The sequence below is a fragment of the Sciurus vulgaris genome, assembly GCF_902686455.1.
Source record: "Sciurus vulgaris genome assembly, chromosome: 2".
Lineage (NCBI taxonomy): Eukaryota > Metazoa > Chordata > Mammalia > Rodentia > Sciuridae > Sciurus > Sciurus vulgaris.
The window spans coordinates 183,283,333-183,301,571 of record NC_136462.1 but is presented as its reverse complement, the minus strand read 5'-3'; the positions used below and the strand labels follow the sequence as shown (position 1 = coordinate 183,301,571).

At 51.6% G+C, this 18,239-nt stretch overlaps 2 protein-coding genes across 4 annotated transcripts; one reads left to right on the top strand and one right to left on the bottom strand.

Moving 5' to 3' along the window:
* Positions 1–7,633: 7,633 nt before the first annotated feature.
* On the top strand, positions 7,634–17,986 carry BLCAP (BLCAP apoptosis inducing factor). The gene is made up of 2 exons (XM_079126877.1): positions 7,634–7,849; positions 16,043–17,986. The coding sequence occupies exon 2, from the start codon at positions 16,217–16,219 to the stop codon at positions 16,478–16,480; it is 264 nt and encodes an 87-aa protein (XP_078983003.1). The 5' UTR covers positions 7,634–7,849; positions 16,043–16,216; the 3' UTR covers positions 16,481–17,986.
* On the bottom strand, positions 12,068–15,999 carry NNAT (neuronatin). Of its 3 annotated transcripts, none has more exons than XM_079126880.1 (3): positions 13,926–15,999; positions 12,911–12,986; positions 12,068–12,677 (listed from the first exon to the last, which is right to left on the bottom strand). In XM_079126880.1, exons 1-3 carry the CDS (start codon positions 13,995–13,997, stop codon positions 12,448–12,450), a joined length of 378 nt encoding a protein of 125 aa, XP_078983006.1. In that variant the 5' UTR covers positions 13,998–15,999; the 3' UTR covers positions 12,068–12,447. The 3 variants fall into 3 exon arrangements, with proteins under 3 accessions (XP_078983006.1, XP_078983004.1, XP_078983005.1); XM_079126878.1 differs by having other exon boundaries at positions 12,906–12,986; positions 13,926–15,997; XM_079126879.1 differs by lacking the exon at positions 12,911–12,986.
* Positions 17,987–18,239: the final 253 nt, after the last annotated feature.

Here is an 18,239-nt window from a genome sequence, read left to right as displayed (position 1 = left end):
CGAGGCTCTGTGCTTCCTGCACCCAGGACCTCCTCGCTCCCCTCCCCGCACCAGGGCAATCTCCGGGCGTCATCCGGGCAAACAGAACAACAAAGCAAGATGCTCCACCCTCGGGGTCAGTCTCAACTCAAGATGCTCTCCCCAGGCCTGCTCTTTCCTTGCTTCTACCCATTTTGCCAAAAGTAAATCCACGCACCTTGCAAAGCCAAATCCCAGGAAGGATCTGAGCCCTTTGCCCATCTCCTCACATCAGAAGTCCTGACAGCCCCGCCGCCAAAACAAAGCAAAGCAGCCAGCTCCCGGCTCACCAAGGCCTCTGCAGACCACCACCCAGATGCCACCACCCAGATGCTGGCTCCGCCTGCCTCGTCTCTCCTCTCCCACCCATTGACTCGGCCAGTGATCTTTAAAAAATGCAAACCGGATCAGACCACTCCCCTGCTTAACTCCTTCCAAGGACTTGCCCTTGTCTCTGGGACAAAACTCCAGCTCCTCCCATGGCCTCTAAGACCCTACCTGATGCCACCGTGACCCAGGTTGCTCCTTCCTCTCACTGACCTACTTTTTGGTGGGGTTGCTTTTGTCTTGATACTGGGTGCTGAGCCCAGGAGTCTCTACCACCAGCTGTACCACCAGTCCTTTTTATTTTTTTATTTTGAGACAGGGTCTGGCTAAGTTTCCCGGGCTGGTCTCAAACTTGAGATCCTCCTGCCTCAGCCTGCAGGGCTGCAGGAATCACAGGCCTGCAGCACCACGCCCAGCTCACCCTGACGGGTTTGCATCTCTGGCACAGCCACAGCTCTCACCTGTTGGGCCCTTCAGCTTCTGTCCTCTGCCTAGAGCGCTGCTACGCTTGTTCAGGACCCAGCAAACTCCTTCTTCATCCTCAGGGCTCAGGTTGAAAGAAAGCCTTCTTCAGCCCTCCCCGTGTAACTTGCAACTTCTGTTTATGATTCTCTGTCCATACGATGACTCCCTTCTCTCGTGTGCTTTGTGACTGGCTCCTCTGCCATCGACTGAGAGTCCAATGCAGCCATGAGCTCTTTCTGTCTTGCTCTTTGCTGTATTCCTGAAGCCTAGCAGTGTCTGCTTTATAGTAGGTGCTCAGTAAATGTTTCCTGTGGGGTTGGGTGAATGAATAAATGACGGCTGGGACTCTACGGTTTGGATTTCACAGTTGGTCCTTAGCAGGGTCTCATAATCTTCTATAAAGGACTTAGACCCTGGGGAAGGAAGGGGTCCCACAATCTAAATTCTTCAAGACAGATATTTCACAGTTTATCCAAGCCTGGGGCTCTGATCCTCACCAATTTCATCTAAAATAGTTACAGGTTATATATATATGTTCTGTAAAAAGGCAGGAACACAACTTTTCATGTTCTCAGGACTCATCCAAGGGCCTGACATAGATTGAAAATTCAGACTTCAGATCGGTTATGGTTGCAAATACCTATAATCCCAGAAACTTGGGAGGCTAAGGCAGGAGGATCACAAGTTCCTGGCCAGCCTCAGAAATTTAGCGAGATCCTGTCTCAAAATAAGAAAAAAATAAATAAATAAAAGGACTGGGGATGTAGCTCAGGGTAAAGGGCCTCTGGGATCAATCTTCAGTAACCCTCCCAAAAAGTTCCATTACAGGTCCATATGGCCTCAATTCAAATCCAGCTTTAGTGAACTGATTCTACATCTCTGAACCTTCTTTACTCTTCTGCAAAAGAAGCACAATAAGAGTAAATTTTAGGGGACCACACCGAAAATTAATTAAGCCGTTTAATGTAACAGATACATATCATAATTAATAGGTTGTTTTAAAAAGTTAGGCAATTCTCCATGTTACCACTAGATGTCGCCATTGACTGGGCTAAAATAGCTGCCCTCCCTTCCCAAGGGAGGAAACCCTAAGAGGCCTGCAACCAAAGGGCCTCACAGCTGGGGAATAGGAGGCCAGAGGACCTCATGAAAGCTGGTTAGGGATTTGAGCCCAGTTATCCTGCCTCCTGAAGGACCATGGTTGGGAGGGACTGCTATGACTTGAATGTGATCCCTAAGAGTTAATCTCCAAATCTATATGTTAATGGTACCTGGAGGGGGCGCTGTGGGGAAGTAGCTAGCATTAAAGGAGGTTATGAGGCCCTCGTGATGGCATTAGTGGCTTTGTAAGAAGAGGAAGAGAAACTTGCTCTGTCTGGCTATGCCTGCCTCCGCCACGTAATAAAGCAGCGAGGTGGCCCTCCCCAGACACCGAACAGATGCTGGCACCACACTCTGGGACTACCTGGCCTCCAGAACCGTGAGCCAAGTCAACTTCTTTCCTTTATAAGTTAACCAGTCTCAGGTATTCAGTTACAGCAGCAGAAAATGAACTAAGCCAGGGGCCTTCCTGACCAAGGTTCCCAGAGCATATCCAACCCCTGGAACAGTCCATTTTATCCCTTGGTAATAATAAGTAACTCTGGGTGTTACAGGACAGGTGCTCTTTAAGCGCTTTAAAATGTGAACTCTCTGAATCCCCACAAGCAACCATATCAGGTGGGGTCTAATGTTCTTTTCATTTTACAGACGGCAAAGTAAAGCACAGAGAGGTTAAGTTTTGCTCAGGGACACACAGCTAGTAAATGTGGAATGGGAACAAATCCATTCTGGCTACAGTCTGTGCTATCCCAGATCTTACTTCATCCTTCAGTCACCCAGTAATAATGTTTCTTATTAAAAATTTTTTTTTTTTAATTTGGGGGAGAGTGGTACTGAGGATTGAACCCACAGACTCACACTGAGCTACATCTCAGCTCTTTTTGAGACAGGGTCTCACTAAATTGCCCAGGCCGGCCTTGAACTTGTGACCCACCTGCCTCAGTCTCACAGGTGTGCACCACGGCACTTGGCTTGTTTGGAATCTTTTGATAACACGTGGTTTCTCTGGGGCTTTAACATTTAACTGTTGTTTCCTTGCAGGTTGAAGTTCCTGAAGCTACAGCAGAGCCCTTGCCTACCAGGAGCAGGCCCTTGGTTCCATCTCTAGCACAAACGAAAAAAAGGAGGAGGGAGAGAAAGAAAGATGGAGGGAAGAAAGTTATAGGAGGGAGGAAGGCAGGCAGGCAGACAATTTTCAGAAAAAGGAATCGTAACAGAGTGGTGGTATAGGAAAGTGGGCATTGTGGTTTCACAAAAGGGTGTCCAATGCACAACCTGTTACCTGATCATCGTTTAGTGCCAGGTTTGCCATCCAGCTCTAAGGGTATTCTCTGAACCCAGCCAAATCTGAAGTCTGGAGGACAAAAAAAGAAAGGGAGGAGCTTGGTCTGGGCTTTCAGTCTTTCATTCACTCACTCCTTCAATCGTTACAGCCTTCTCCTCCCTGCCAGGCCCCAAAATGGGCCCTGCCCCCAAGGAGCGCACCACCAGTGTAGTGCGGTCAGCAGACCCAGGAAGTACATGTGTGTGGGCGTTGCCTAACTGTCCACCTCTGCAGTCCCTCTGTCTTCTCTGTCCTCCGTGGTTAGCACATGCCTGGCATCTTTTAGGTGCCCATCGATATTTGCTGACTGAATGCGAAGGCTTCGTGGAGGAGGTGGCATTTGATCTGAGGCTTTGAAGACTGGAGAGAATCTAGACAACTAAAGACAGGAGGGGTACAACCCCTCCAGAGGAAGCAGGATGGGTCATCTTAGAAAGACTGCCCTGGCTGCCCAGCCCAGGATGGTGGTTCTGGATGAGACCACAGGCAGAGAGAACAGGGAGGCGGCTGGCAGCTGGGACCAAACTTTGGTAGTGTGACAGGAAATGCCTCAGGGAAGATTCAGGAGGGAAGGACAGGCTGGGGAAGTGTACAGCTGAGTCCTGCGTGAGTCTGAGTGTCCAGTGGAGCGGGCAGGTTGGGGAGGCTGCTTAGCAAGATCTGAGGGCAGAAAGACTTTCCAGGACTCTCAAGCTCCCAGAGTCCATGTTGGTGTCCTTCTACCACCTGGAACTGAGCTTGGAAGACAGCACAGGCTTATGGACAGAGAAGAATGGGGCAGCTGAGGAGCCAACTCGGCCAGGGAAAAGTTCTGCTTCCTCTTCTCCAACTTTCTGGAGCCCCAAGGAGAAGGCTGGCCACTGAGGCCTTGCAATAGCCCATCCAGGCATGAAGGAAGGCGGTGTCCCCCCAAACAGACCTAATCCTCGCTCAGCAGTGTGCACCATGTGCCCTGGGGTGTAAGACCCCTTCCTGTATGTGGTATTTTTTCTTGAGCTATAACATATATAAAGTTCCCGGGCCTAGGGATAGCTCCATGAGCTCTTACCCACATAATCACCACAAAGGCTAAGAAGAGTCCTCTTCCAGCACCTGCAAACTCTCTCTTGCTCCTTTCTTTCCCTACGCCCCTCCTGACCCAGGTAACCACTGGTTTGATCACAATCAGTGTAGACTAGTTTTGCCTGCCCTTGAACTTCACATGAATGCAATCTTACGGCATGTACTGCTTTTTGCATCTGGCTTTTAGCCTGCATACTCTTTGCCAGATTTATCCATGGTGCTGCGTGGACCATGAGGTTGCTCTTTCATACATAAAACACAGTACACTTGCCCCTCAGTGTCCAGAGAGGATTAGTTCCAAGGTTCCCTGAAGATACAAAAATGCTTGTCTCTTATATAAAATGAAATAGTATTTACATTTAACTTCCACATATTCTCCTACATGCTTTATTTTTAATTTTTTTCTATTTATTTAGTTAGCATTACTGGGGATTGAACCCAGGGGCTTTCTACCACAGAGCTACACCCCAGCCCTCTTTAATCCTCATTTTGAGACAGGGTCTCACTAAGTTGCTGAGGCTGGCCTTGAGCTTGTGATCCTCCTGCCTCAGCGTCCCGGGTAGCTGAGATTACAGGCGTGCATCGCCACACCTAACATCCATCTGTATATTTTAAATCAGATCTGGATGACTAATAATACCTAATACAATGTAAATGCTATGTAAACAGCTGTTACGCTGTATTGTTTAGGGAATAACGATGAGAAAATTCTGCATATGTTCAGTTCATGTGGAATTTTGATGCAACTTTTCCCCAAATATTTTCAACCAGAGATTAGCTGAGACCTCAGAGGCAGAGCCTGTGGATGTGGAGGGCCAACGACATTCCACCGATGAACATGCCACCGTTTCTCATCTGTCCTGTTGATCAACAGTGGGGTATCTCCAGACCAGTGGAGCTATGACTTCATCCTTTTTTCTTTGGGTACCAGGGATTGAACCCAGGGGTGCTTAACCACTGAGCTACATCCCCAGCCCATTTTTATTTTTTATTTTGAGACAGGTTCTTGCTAAGTTGCTGAGGCTGTCCTCAAATTTGTGATCCTCCTGCCTCAGTCTCCTGAGTCACTGGGATGATGGCGTGAACCACACCTGGCATGAATTAATCTTCTGTGAACATTCTTGCACAAGTCTTTGTGTAGACATAGACAGTCATTCCTCTTGGGTAAATACCTAGGAGTGGCAATTCTGGGTCATAGCATATGTGTATGTTAAGATTTAGTAGACTGACAGTTTTGTGCAGGAGTTGGACCAACTTTTTCTGCCATCAGCAACGTGGGGACAAACTTCAATTGTTTCAGATCCCAGCCAGTGCTTAGCTTCCTCTCTTTCTAAACAAGAGCTTCCACTACAAGCCTTCTCTTACCTTCTGGTATTGGATACTGGGTGTGCCTGGCATAGGTGCATTGAGCCCTTAGCCTGGAAGCAGCAGGATAGCAAGAGGCCATATCCAGGCCTGTTTTGAGTCTCCCCTTGAGAAGGAATGGACATCTCCTTGACTTAGATGTGCCTCCAGGAATTGGGGTGATCACTGTGTGACCATGAACATGTAATCAACAAAAGCAACACAGAGAGGTGGACTGTCCCTAGGTCCCTGCTGACATTGCCAAGCCACTCCGATCACTGCCACCGAATGGTAGACTACTTAATTTTTAAGCCAGTTAATTCAGGGTGTGTGTTTGTGTGTGTTTTAACTTGTAAGCTAAAGGATACAGTCCACAAACAAAATGTTCTTCATTCCCAAAGCCGGTGGCATGTTTCTGTCTTCCACATTTGTCAGGCCCACTGAATACTTCTTCCTTCTGGAGTCTTTCTCTCTAGGATCCAGGATTACCTGGTTCTCCTGCTTCTCAGTCTCCTTTCCTAGCTGCTCCTCCTCTGCTCACCTTTCTATCTGCCTTCCCTCCCTTGGGATCTCACCAGCACCATGTGTGTGCTGAGGATGCCCAGCCACCCTTCTGAGCTCCCGTCTCATTGACAACTCATGTTTCCCCTACCCACCTAAGAGTTGCCCAGGCACTTGAAACCCGCTTCCTCAAAGCCAAATCTCCCGCCTCAGTCTGTTCTTCCTTCAGGTGTTGCCGCCTTAGTCAAGGGCTCTTTCGTCCCTTCATTTACTCAAGACTAAAGCCTAGGTGTTCCTACGGGTTCCCCAGGCCCCAACAACGGATCTTACAATCTTTCCTCTCTGGCTCCCCAGGCCAACCCCACTGCCTGGTCACCATTACTCTGTGCGGGACAAGCCACAAAGGACTCCCCACACTGGTTCTCCTTGTCTTCTGAGCTTTGCATCCAGGGTGGCAGTTTGGAAACCCAGATTTTATACCATTCCATTGATGAAAATGGCTTTCCATTCCTCTTAAGATAAAATGCAAATTCATTCTGTGGCACTACCTGCCCTATTCCTTGCTCACCTCTTACATTCCCTGTGTTTCTTCCTTCCCACCTTTGTGTCTGGGGACAAGCTGTTCCTTCTGCTGAGAACAATTTCTCTCTCTCTCTCTCTCTCTCTCTCTCTCTCTATCGGCCAGCACAACTCCTACTCATTCTTGGTCTCTTAGTGTAAATGCCATCTTCCCAAGGAGACCCTGTCTCCATCCCTCACCCTACATTAGGGCCCTATTAACTTTCAGAACACTATTTTCCCTTACATCACTGCCCATGATGTACAATTATGTACTGATTGGAATAAGCGTGTTCACATGTAGTGATTGTCTGATAACTGTCTTTCCTCCCCACCCCGCCCCAACACTCCCACCCAGTAGACTGGCAGCACCTAGAGGGCAGGCACTGAGCCCTGTCCCTCTCTCTACCTCTTCGCCTTTAACACTGCGCTTGCACACAGTAGGCGCTCAAGGAATGCGCCTACTTAGCTAATATGAGTCCACTGACTCACTCAGCGCCCATAAAAACCCTGAGGTTGGCATTTCGTCGACTTGAACAAGCTGAGCGTTGGGGTGGGCAGGTGGCTCGCCGGCCCAGGGTCCAGGGCGAGGGGCGGAGCAGTTCTAAGTTCTGGGCCTGGATCGCTCCCCTTGAGAAAAGGCCGGCGAGGGCGCGGCCCGTGGGGCTGGAGCAAAGCTGCTCGGAGTCCACGCAGCCCGGAGTCCAGCGGCCCGGGCCAGGCTCCCCGCGCGGGACGAAGCCACGCCCGCCCGCCGCGCGAGCGCAGATCACAATCTGCTGCATATGCATGAGGGGACCACGGGCCCGAGGTGTGGGGCTCCCCCGGCTTCGCCTGATTAAAAATTCTTCGGCCCGGAGAAGCCGGCGCCCCGGAATTTCGTGAAGGCACGTAGAAACCCTTCAACGCGTGGTCCGTGGCGGAAGCCGGGGGGGGACCGGCGAAGGCACTGCCGCTGGGGGCCATGGGGTCAGGCGTCCGCCGCGGGGAACCCGGCCCCGCGAGGGGTCCTCGGCCGGCTCGCCTAGAAGACGAAGGGGGCGTCTCCCCAGCTTCTGCGGCGTTGGTGGAGAGCTGAGGTGGAGGAGGGCTGCGGCGGCGGCGGCGGCGGCGGCGGCGGCGGCGGCGGCGCCATGGCAGGGCTCGCAGGTACCGTGGCGTCAGCCCGCGGGGAGCGGGGTGAGAGGCCCTCTGCGCGACCGCGCCGCCATGTTGTCCCTTCGGGGTCACCTTAGGCGTCGCCGGGTCCCTCACTGGGCTTTTCCTTCCGCGAGCCCGGGGGTGGGGGCACCCCTGCCCGGCGTCGGGCGATAGCCCTGCTTCGCCCGGGCCTGGCCTTGCGGGCCCCTTCCCGCCCGAGGGTGGGTCAGCGGGCTCCGGGGTTCCGCTCGGGCCTCCAAGGTCAGCGCCCTCCCGGGATGGGGCAGGCGGGCTGGGGAGAGCGACCACCACCTCTTCGCCCGGGGACCCACGGCAGGGGGCCCAGCTTGAGAGGGGCCCGTCACCCTTCCCCGCCACTCCAGTTGCCTTTTTTTTTTTTTTTTTTAACCCAGAGGGGGCATCGGGGAGAGGGGGAAAGGCCCCGGGCTCCCGCTCTGATGTCTGGGTGGTAGGTCGACGCTTTGCTTCGGGTCGCGGGCGCTTCTCCTAACTTCACATCAAGTCTGGACGTTGTTCCCTTTCTTCCAGTGTATGGGGAGTGGCCCTCAAGGGCAGCTGAAGGAACGGAATGCCTGGCACACTCATGGCCTGGAAAGGAAGAATGGGGGATGGGGACAGTTGGTTTTTCCTTCCTCCTTCCAAACCTTCTTCAGTTTCCTTCCAGGCCTCCGTGTCCCTTTTCAACAATAAACGTTGGGAAACTGGGGTCTGCCCTAGGAAAGAAACGGCCTTTCTATTTATAGGTTCGGATCGCCTTTTGTCCGTTTCAGGGAACTGGTGTGTTGGGGACGGCTTCTCTGCCCTGCCTGACACGGTCCAGCCATCCTGTCAGCCTTCTGGACGGCAACACCAAAGTCGGGACCCAAAAAAAAAAAAAATGTTTCCGATTAAGTGCTACCGCCAAGTGTTGGATCTTATTTGTTTCAAATCAGAAATTAATTGATGTCAAGCAAATCTCTTAGGCTGAAGAGCTCAGTTGCTGGAAACCTGTTCAGTTTCCAGTGACTAGATCAAGCTTGTATCTGAAGTTGGTCTTCTTAGAATGGCTGCCAAAATCACTTAAGGCTTTTTTTTCTGTAATATGTTGTTTCAAAGAGGAATCTGGGTTAGGCTGCCCTTTTTTCATTGTTTGTTTTTGTTCTCCTATCTCCGAAATACATGCATTCCATTTCAAACCTGTCATTGTGTGATATACCAGAGGCCATCTGTTGCCTGCCACTCTGACTTCCTGCTCTGAGAATGCTCAGGAATCTGGATCCTATGGGAGGGGAAGTTGAGAGAATAAAGGGGAATCATTCCCAGAAGAGATGGTAACATGTCTCAGGGGCATATGGAGGAAGTCAGAGGTCACTCCAGAAAAAGATATTGTTTTTATACTTGTGTGTGCACACATGTGTACACACATTGAAATCTTTGGATGGAATTAAATGCATATTCACAATCTCCCCCTGGGGTGTTTATTTCTGAGAAGATAGAAGTTTGAAAATAGAATCTAGTAAATAACTTACAGCAAAACTGCTTCTCCCTCTAGCCACTGCACTAAACTGTTGCTGGTTCTGTAGCTGAAACTCAAGAAACCTGTCCCTACTCTAGCCCTCCCCACAGAACAGTCACAACTTCAGTCACAACTCAGATGCTCCAAAGGTAGAGGAAACAAGTGCCACATAGCACCCCACACCTCTGGAAAGTTTTGATACCATTCCCCCTGCTTGTCTCAACTTCACCTGGTTAGGCTAAGAAAAGTTGACATCCTTTTCAGGCATTAGTCCCAAGGTGTGGGACTCTGACCTGTTACTGGAGTCCCACGAAGCCATTCCAGTCTCCTCACAATTCTCTTTTCTTGGCCTTGTAGAGACAGAGTCCGGTGGAGGGGGTTAGGGAAAGAGGACATTTAGCTTTGTGTACTAAGGGGCTTTGCAATAAAACTAAATATCCTTTTACTCTGTGAGAATAAAGTTTTTTAATGGTATAGCTTGTGGATAACATTTTATAAACAAGATGTGTTTGGATCAGACTTCTAGTCATTGCATGGGAATGGAAAGTGAATGTATTCCTTTTGTCTTCTGGTTGGCTGAGTTTGCTGGTTAAGTTTGGGAGTGGGAATGAAAGTGGGAAGTGGATTTGCACCCATGGAGTGCAACCCACCAGGTCAGTCCTTGCCTGGAAGTCTCATGTCACCATACTACACTCTGAGCCCTGCTGAAGGATGGATGGAGGAAAGGGTTTTGCCAAGATCATCTGGAAAGCCCTGGGGTTACCAGCAGTGCCCTGACTTCTGGAGGGGAGGAGCACAGGAAATGCTGTGTTCAGAGCAGCCAGGCCCTTCCATACTGCTTTGGCCTGCTTCTGTGAACTCAGCTGTTGTCTAACTTGAACTGAGGTTAAAGAAGCAGGGGCAGTGGGGCAGTAGCACACCCCTGAAGACTCTGAGGAAAGGGTCAGCCTTCAGTGAGAGCACATGTTGAAATATGTGCCTAGTTCTTTGGGTTTAGTGTGGAAAACCACAGAAGCTCCCTGTCTTGAAACCTGCCAAAATATGGGCTTCAGGAGGGAGGAGGTGTGGGCATTGCTTGCTGATGAGTCACCTTGGGGTGAGAGGAGACCTGCCTCACCTCAGGCTATGGTAGCAGATGTAGCTACCCAGCTAAGGAAGATGGAGTCTCTCATCGCACCATCCCACCTGAGTCCTGATTGCTGCTTTGATGGCAGAATGTTTCTAATACATGTGGGTTCACAGAATCCTAGAGGAGCTCTTCCAGAGGGGAATCAAAGATGACAGGTGGGAGGGACCTAGCTGGGCCGAGGTTGATTTAATTGATGGCTAAGCCAAGGCCAGACCAAATCTGCATCCTAAGCCCCCACAATTCTCTGATGCTGAATGAAGTTGTAGGGTCTTCAGAGGTGTTGGTGATTGGACTGAGGAACTTCAGGGGCTTGTTCAGGGAAGGGAAACATGATCAGGTTCTAGAAGGCTAGGTGCTTTGTGCTCCAGCATGTTTATGACAACTGTGACTAAGGGATTTGAGGAAGTGGCAGAAGAGATTTATGACCTTCCAACTCCCTCCCTTGGTGTTGACCCAGGAACAGGTGTGTAGTGACATGAATGGATAAAACTAGAGATGAGGCTGAACAGGTGGTGGGACCAGTTGGTGACCCTATGTAGAGTCCTAACTTAGTGAGGGGTACAGATCAGCCAGCCCACCGTCCTGATTGATGGCAGGGGAGAGTCCAGGACCTGGTAAGCGTACCTTTAGGGATAGCAAGGCCAATGCTGAAAAAAAGCAGGGAACTCAGCAGTAGGGGGAGTGAGCAGGAGAGAGGTTTCTGGAATGGGGTTAGAGGTGAGGAGACCCTAGCCAGATGGCCTTGGAGCATTATGCTGGGGGGAGGAGGTGCCACACCACACCTATCCCCTCCTCATTGCCCAAGCCAGAGTCCACCCTGCCCCGGGCTTGCTCCTGGATGAAGCCTGGAGTATAGCTCTGTGCTCTGAAGTCATCCCCATGGGCCTCAGTACCCCATGGAGGGCTACTCCACTTTTTCCCCCCTTCTCCCAAAGCGATGTCTTGTGATGGCCTTTTATCCCAGGACCATAGGTGAAGGCTCCCACCCCTCTGGGGAGGGGGAAGTGGTCCCTTATTCTGGGACCATAAGTAAAGATGTCAACTTTCCTCTTTGGGGAGGAGCAATAGTCCTTTATCTCAGGACAGTGTGCCCACACCACACTGGGTGCATTGGCCCAGCCTTAGCAAAGTGTGTACCCGCCGCAAAATAAGCCACAAGAGACATGTTTTGGTGCGCCTCCACCGACCCGCAGGGTCCTAGGACACTGTGCGAGACGGGGGAGGTACTGTTTTTTTATTTTTTGTAGAGGCGGTCCCTGTCCTCCAGGAGCTTACAATCTAGCTGGGGAGACACAACTAACGCACACTTAAACAATCAGTACAATTAGCGATTACCACAATATTGACCACAACTGCGTGAGACCTGGGAAAGCAAGATCAGTAAGGGGCAGGGAGCTCGGAGGTGTTTTAGTACAATGATTGGGATTCTTTTATTGGTTGTATAGGTCCAAATCAAGTGACACATTTTGGGGGGTAGGATGGGCTGGGGAGTCAGGAGAAAAGAGGAATGGAGGGAGCAGAGGCAGCAGGGCTGGAATGCTCACGCACTGTAGGCAAGGGACACAGAGAGGGCCCCACTCTATTTCTTAACCCTCCTCCAAACCCTCTTCCTTTGCTGCCCATGCCCTCCAGTCCTGCCACTCAGTTGCGCCTTCTCTGCTGCATTGAGATTCAGGGCTCCGGCTGGTGATGTTGCAATGTCCATTCTGCTGGCTGTTGTGGTGTTTGGATCTCCGTGATAGGGTCTGTTGGCATGGCCGTGGTGGCTCCGGGGCATGGATGGTGCTGTCCCGACTTGGTCCAGATCAGAATGCGATGCCTGTGCCCAGATCTTGGAATCTGCTCCCCCCACCCCTCTCAACCCCCACCCCGCCTGCAGAGGGACCGTTGCAAAGGGGTTGGGAAGGGATCTAGTTTTGTCGTCATTGTCGGTGCTGCTCCTCCGGGGGGCCTACCAGCCCCTCACTGACCTTGGCAAGTGCTCCTCTGGCGAGGGAGCACAGGGGACCCCCCATTCCTGCGCGGCGCTGGCTCCCATGCTGGCTGAGATGCACAGGAGCACCTGATGATACGGCCGCCCAGGGCTGGGAGCTGCGGCCTTAGTTGGGGGCTTGCTGCCTGCGCTCCCCCAGCACCTGCCGCCCGGTCCGGGACACCGTGTACGCCAGCTTCTGCAGGGAGTACCTGAACACCTGCGGTGAGAAACCCAGGACCCACCCTTAATAAAGGGCACCCGCAGTGTGTCTGTGGTGCTGCCGTGCCCACCCGCGCCCCACCCCCTGCCCCGCCCGCTTGTCCAGCGTAGGCTGGAGAGGCGGGCTCGGGCGCAGCTTGTCCACGAGTCAGGGCAGCTGGAGCTTTTCCAACTGTGCTGAGAGCTGCATGGCGGCAAGCTGATTGGACCCACAACTTAGGTATACCTCACTTCTCGCAATGGGCTGTGTCCCTGGAGGATTTCGAAAAGCGAATCCTACCCAGTAAATGCAGCATTCCAGGAACACCTTGAAGGAAATATGCGATTCCTTTGGCAAAAGATTCCTTTAGCAGGGAATTCTTCCTGCAAAGGGAGCTTTTCGGGTAAATGATTTTATGGGCAAAGCGCTTTTTTCCGATTTATTTTTATGCAAAGCACTTTTGCCTCTTTTGTTTTTCCACAAAGTGATTTGTCCTTTTTTGGAAGCACTTTTTTCCCCTTCCATTTTTTTCGGGGAAGGGCTTTTTCTTCTAATTGTTTTATTCAAAGTGTTTTTGTTCGATTCATTTTTTTTTTTTTTCTGTTAGCCCTTTTGTCTAATTTTTTTCTGCAATGCGCTTTTTAGCTAATGCTTTTTCTACCAAATGCTTTTGTTCGGTTTCTTTTTCCTGCAATGCGCGTTTTTCTCTATTTTTCCCTGTTAATTACTTTTTCACTAATTTGTTTTGGGGTTCCTTGTGAAGTGATTTTTATTTTTTTCTGAGAAGTGCCTTTTTCTAACTTGCTTTTTGTCCCACCCTGCAAGCGCTATATGTATGTGTGCATATATATATGTATTTTTTAAAGAAAATTTCCCCGCAATGCGCAATTTTTTAAGATGGAATTTTTTTTGCTAGGTGAGAGATAAAGTCTTGAAACACACAAGCGCCCCGCCTCCCTCCTTGGGTTGAGTCTGGTGTAGCGGTTTCTCTTACCACGTAGATCTCTAAAAGCCTCAGCGATCGTCCGCCGCGCCCCGAGTCTTTGTTCCCGGCCGGGCGCGGGCGCACTGGGGAGGGTCTGCGCGAGGAGGTGGGCGCAGGGAACCGGAGAGGGGCGCGCGGTGCCGCAGCGGCACTTGGGCAGGCAGGGATCGCGGCAGTCGGGATAGGTTGGGTTCGGGAGGCGGCAATCGCGACGCAGGGTTTGTGGGACTGGGATGCGCGTATCGGGAGCCCTCTTCCACCTGGAGTGCCCACATGCTTACCTGCAGCAGCACACGGAAGATGTACCAGCCGATGATGAGCAGTTCAGCCGAGGCCGCTGCCACTGCCGCCATGGTTCCAAGAGTCGTGGGAGGGTGGTAGAGAGAGCTACGGTTCGGGTGATCTACTGTCTCTCGGAGTCCGCTGTTGGGCGTACTGCAGCAGCGGCGGTGGCCGCGCCTTAAGTACCCGCCCGCCACCTAACTGCGCATGCGCGCTTGGGGGGGCTGTTCATGAGGAGGGGTGGCGGGGGGCGCTCTTCATTCGCCAGGAGAGAAAAAAATAATCCATCTGCTCTTTCCACACCGACCCCCGCCTCCTGAGTCCCATCTTAGCCCCCTTCCAGAAGATTCCGCCATGCCCGCTTTTGAATTTCCGTGTAAAATGGTGGGGCGTCATGACTCTGGGTAGAGCAGAGGGCAGGGGTAGGGGTGCAAGCCTCTTGGTGTGGCACCTCTTTCTCCAAGCTCTGACCTGCAAATTTGAGCCCCGTGTCCGGTGCCATGCCAGAACGCACCTCCCGCCCGGGTGGAAAACCTAAGTTAGGGGGGTCATCCCCTCGGTAGAGCAAAAAAGATATCCCTTCCAGGAGCCTTGGCATCAGAGGCCCTTGCTCAGCACTCTTCTAATATGCAATGAGTTTAAGCCTATGTCCTTTGCTTCGTGAGGGTCCCTGAGCACATAACCTTTCAGCGATTCTTATCCCGCTTTTTATGGTAGCGAGAAGATCGGTATCTGCAGCAGTGGCGGTGGCTACTGTAGGGAGCCGGGCCAGGACACTGCACGCTGACCACAAAAGCTATAGTATCTACTCTGTGGGAGGGATGTGAGAAGGATTGGCGCCCTTTGTGTGCGCGAAAGGAACAAGCTCTACCGAGAAGAGGTCGGAATGTGTTCGGGAATAGTTTTCTGCAGGACCGATCATTTCAATCTCTGCCTTCCGCTCCCCTCCCCCAGATCCTGGTAGGTCTGCCTCAGCCTGCGTGGTTCTTTGTATCCCTTACGCCACGGCTGGAGCACCGAGTCGGATTTCTCCATAGCCGCCAAGGGTTGTGGCTACCATAGCTCCGTTTCAGAGCAAAGCGAGTCCTTCTCAGCGCTTGTCTTGCGCTTCCTTAGTCGAGCGTGGGTTTTGCTGGTCCTTCTCAGAGCACCCGCCTGGCGGTTCCCAGCGCAGTGTTGAATTTGTAGGTGGGAAGACCAAAACCGGGTGTGAAGCGGCGCCCAGTGGCCTGCCGAAAGCACCTCTCTCCAACAAGCTACCTGGCATGGGGACTAACTGGCGCTCACCCCTACATGGATAGGAAATTAATTTTGATTAAAAGCCCATGGAGGTCAGGTTCTATATAGTGCCAGCAGCAGATGGAGGCGTAATGATCCAGGCGAGTTCAGTTTGGATGAAGTAGCATAGTGATTCTTTTCCCTCCATCGACTTTCGAAGAAGTTGTTTGGTTTTGGCAAAATGACACTGCACTGTTTGAAAAAGGCAAGACCAGCCCAGGCTGCCATCTTAAAATATTTGGTGTCCAGCCACTGCTGTGGCTTCTCAGCCCAGAGCTTTTGAGGATCCATTGCCTACCTTCTCCCGTCCTGCAGTATGCTGCTGACTGCTTTAACTCACCACTCACTGGTTGCTGGAGCTCAGCATCTGTGCTGGGAGAGAGGCTAGCTACAGAACCCTTCTTTACCACATGGGGGCACAGTATGGAGCCCCGTGGTGGTCCTGTGGCAACCACAGGGCGGTATTGTGAGGTCTGGGCCCTCTGAGGACGGGCCGCAACCCCAGGAGGCGATACATGATCTCTGCTGGGCAGGGCTCAGGCAAAGCCAGTCCACTGTGCAGACCGTGCCAGAGCCCTCTGGGGGACACCCCTCCCTCCAGTGGAAGCCCCTGGGAGACACCTTAGGAGGCTTCCTGAACTGGTGACTTGGAGAGGAGTAGAACTTCCTTGGGTGGGCAGGGAGGAAAGGGCATTCACATTTACTGTTGTTAACCATGATCCATTTTCCCAAATAAGTATACATTCTGTTCCTGTTTTTTTTTTTTTTTTTTTTTTTTTTTGTCTGTCCGTCTGTCTGTTCTTTGTCTGTTGTCTGTTGTGTTGACTTTTCTCTTCAGGATCCCTGCTGCCTTGGTGATCCCGGGCTGACAGCCAGAGAGCACAGCGGCTCAGCTCCTGGAGAGAGGGTTGAAGAAAGCGGAGGGCAGCCACCTGCGCCCGCTGGCTCCCATTAGGTCGGTTCCTGCAGCGGTGCCCGGCAGCCTTGGCGAAGGCCCTGCCCGGCAGAGATCATGTATTGCCTCCAGTGGCTGCTGCCCGTCCTCCTCATCCCCAAGCCCCTCAACCCCGCCCTGTGGTTCAGCCACTCCATGTTCATGGGCTTCTACCTGCTCAGCTTCCTCCTGGAGCGAAAACCTTGCACAATTTGTGCCTTGGTTTTCCTGGCAGCTCTGTTCCTCATCTGCTATAGCTGCTGGGGAAACTGTTTCCTGTACCACTGCTCTGATTCCCCGCTTCCAGAATCAGCACACGACCCTGGTGTTGTGGGCACCTAACAGCTGCCCTGTTAGCTTTCCAAGGAAGCAGAAGACGGGAGGGGAGGCATTGACATAGGTCATAAAGCATTGGAGTTTCAAATCCCGCAGCCCCGCGGGTGCCACATTCCTGACGGCGCCTTTTTGGCCTGTGATGTTTTATCCTTATAATGTGAATAATGGCACTGACCTGTGCTTTTATTGTAGAGTCCTATAGTTGTGGGTGGTCTTGTGATTGTGTGTGTGTTCTGTCCCCATCTGGGTCCTGGCTGGCAGGATGGCCACCCCCCTCGCCTCATTCCAGCGAGGAGTCTATACCCATCCTAGTCAACTGCCCTGGGCAGATAAAATGCCAGTCTCATTGTCACCACTGTGACCCCTTCTGTCAGGGTCTCCCTCCTTCCCAAAATGTTACTGACTCCTCAGTCCTTCTCCTGGTCTCCCTTTAGTTCTCTTCTGCCCTTTTCCTTTTTTTGGGAGCACCTGTCCAAGACAGGGCTCATTTTTGCACTTATCTCGAATTTGAAGAGATTGCTGATGCCCGAGAGCCTCGCTTTTTCATCCTCCTTTCCCTTTTCAGCAGGCTAGACAGAAACATGTCTTGACTGTGTATTGTCCACGACCTCCAGTGTTTCCTCTGCTTCATTTGTAAGAGAGAAGCAACAGCTAGACGTTGCTCTTTCACCTGAGGGTCTGGGCTCCCGCTCCCCAGCCCAGCCTCGCTTCCTTTGCCCTTCCTCCTGCTTTTCTCAGCATCCCGAGAGGGGGCCTCCTTGTGTCTCCTGTGCATGCTCTGCAGGATGGAGGTACGGTGTGTTCGAGTAGAGCTAGCAGTCCCCTGCTGAGTGAATGGGAATATTGTGTGTTTCATAGCAGCCATGATCCCCTTGATAGGTGTTTGGATATTTTTCAGTGTGCCCTGTGTGTGTGTGTGTGTGTGTGTGTGTGTGTGTGTGTGTGTACAAATACATGTGTGTATTCCTTTTAAAGAAGCTTTACCGAACGTGTTCTGATTTTGAGGTTTAGCAGTAGCTAGCTGTATGTAGTAGGTACCGCTGCAGTTTTTATTTAGCATGGGGATTGCAGAGTGACCAGCACACTGGACTCCAAGGTGGTTCAGACAAGACACAGGGGAGCAGTGGCCATCGTCCTCCTGCCAGGGGCTTCTTCGTTCCTGCGCTTGTAGACTGTACATTATGAAGAACACACAGGAAGACTTTGTGACTGTCACTTGCTTTTTTCTTTCTCTACGCTTCAGTAACAAGTGTTGGCAAATGAGACTTTCTCCTGGCCCCTGCCCACTGGCGATCAGCATGGTTGTCCTTCCAGTCGGAACCATCCCTCTCTCTCGCCTGAGGAGGGAGGAAAGCGGGCCAGGCAGAGGACAGAACTGGAGGCAGTCCATCTAGGGAATGGGACTGTGAGACCACGCTTGTGAAACATTTGGACTGCTGTTCTAGAGCTTTTATTTCTGGTGTGTTCGTTGCACAGCTGTTTGAAATGTTTAATAAAGCTTTATAAACTTTACTTTGTGGTTTTATGTGGCTGCAGTCCATTTGGGCCATGGTGTTGGATTTCTGAGTTGGTGGGGGGCAGGGGGAAGCACCGAGGGGCTGAGTCCTTGGCGCCAGAGTACCTTAGCCTGAAAATTTGATCTGCTCTCTGGAGAGCAGATGGTTGGGCTGGGGGAGGGGGAGCAGGGGGCAGGCCAGGCGATGAACAGGAGGGAGTCTGAAAGTTTTCAGAGATGAGACATTTGCGTTTCTCAGCTCCCATGGCT

Coding starts and splice junctions, on each gene's coding strand:
- BLCAP (XM_079126877.1), top strand. CDS start 16,217: ATGTATTGCCTCCAGTGGCTGCTGCCCGTCCTCCTCATCCCCAAGCCC.
- NNAT (XM_079126880.1), bottom strand. CDS start 13,997: ATGGCGGCAGTGGCAGCGGCCTCGGCTGAACTGCTCATCATCGGCTGG. Junction 12,987..13,925: donor TCTTCCGTGTGCTGCTGCAG/GTAAGCATGTGG, acceptor ATTTCCTTCAAG/GTGTTCCTGGAATGCTGCAT. Junction 12,678..12,910: donor GACACAGCCCATTGCGAGAA/GTGAGGTATACC, acceptor TTCTCACCGCAG/GTGTTCAGGTACTCCCTGCA.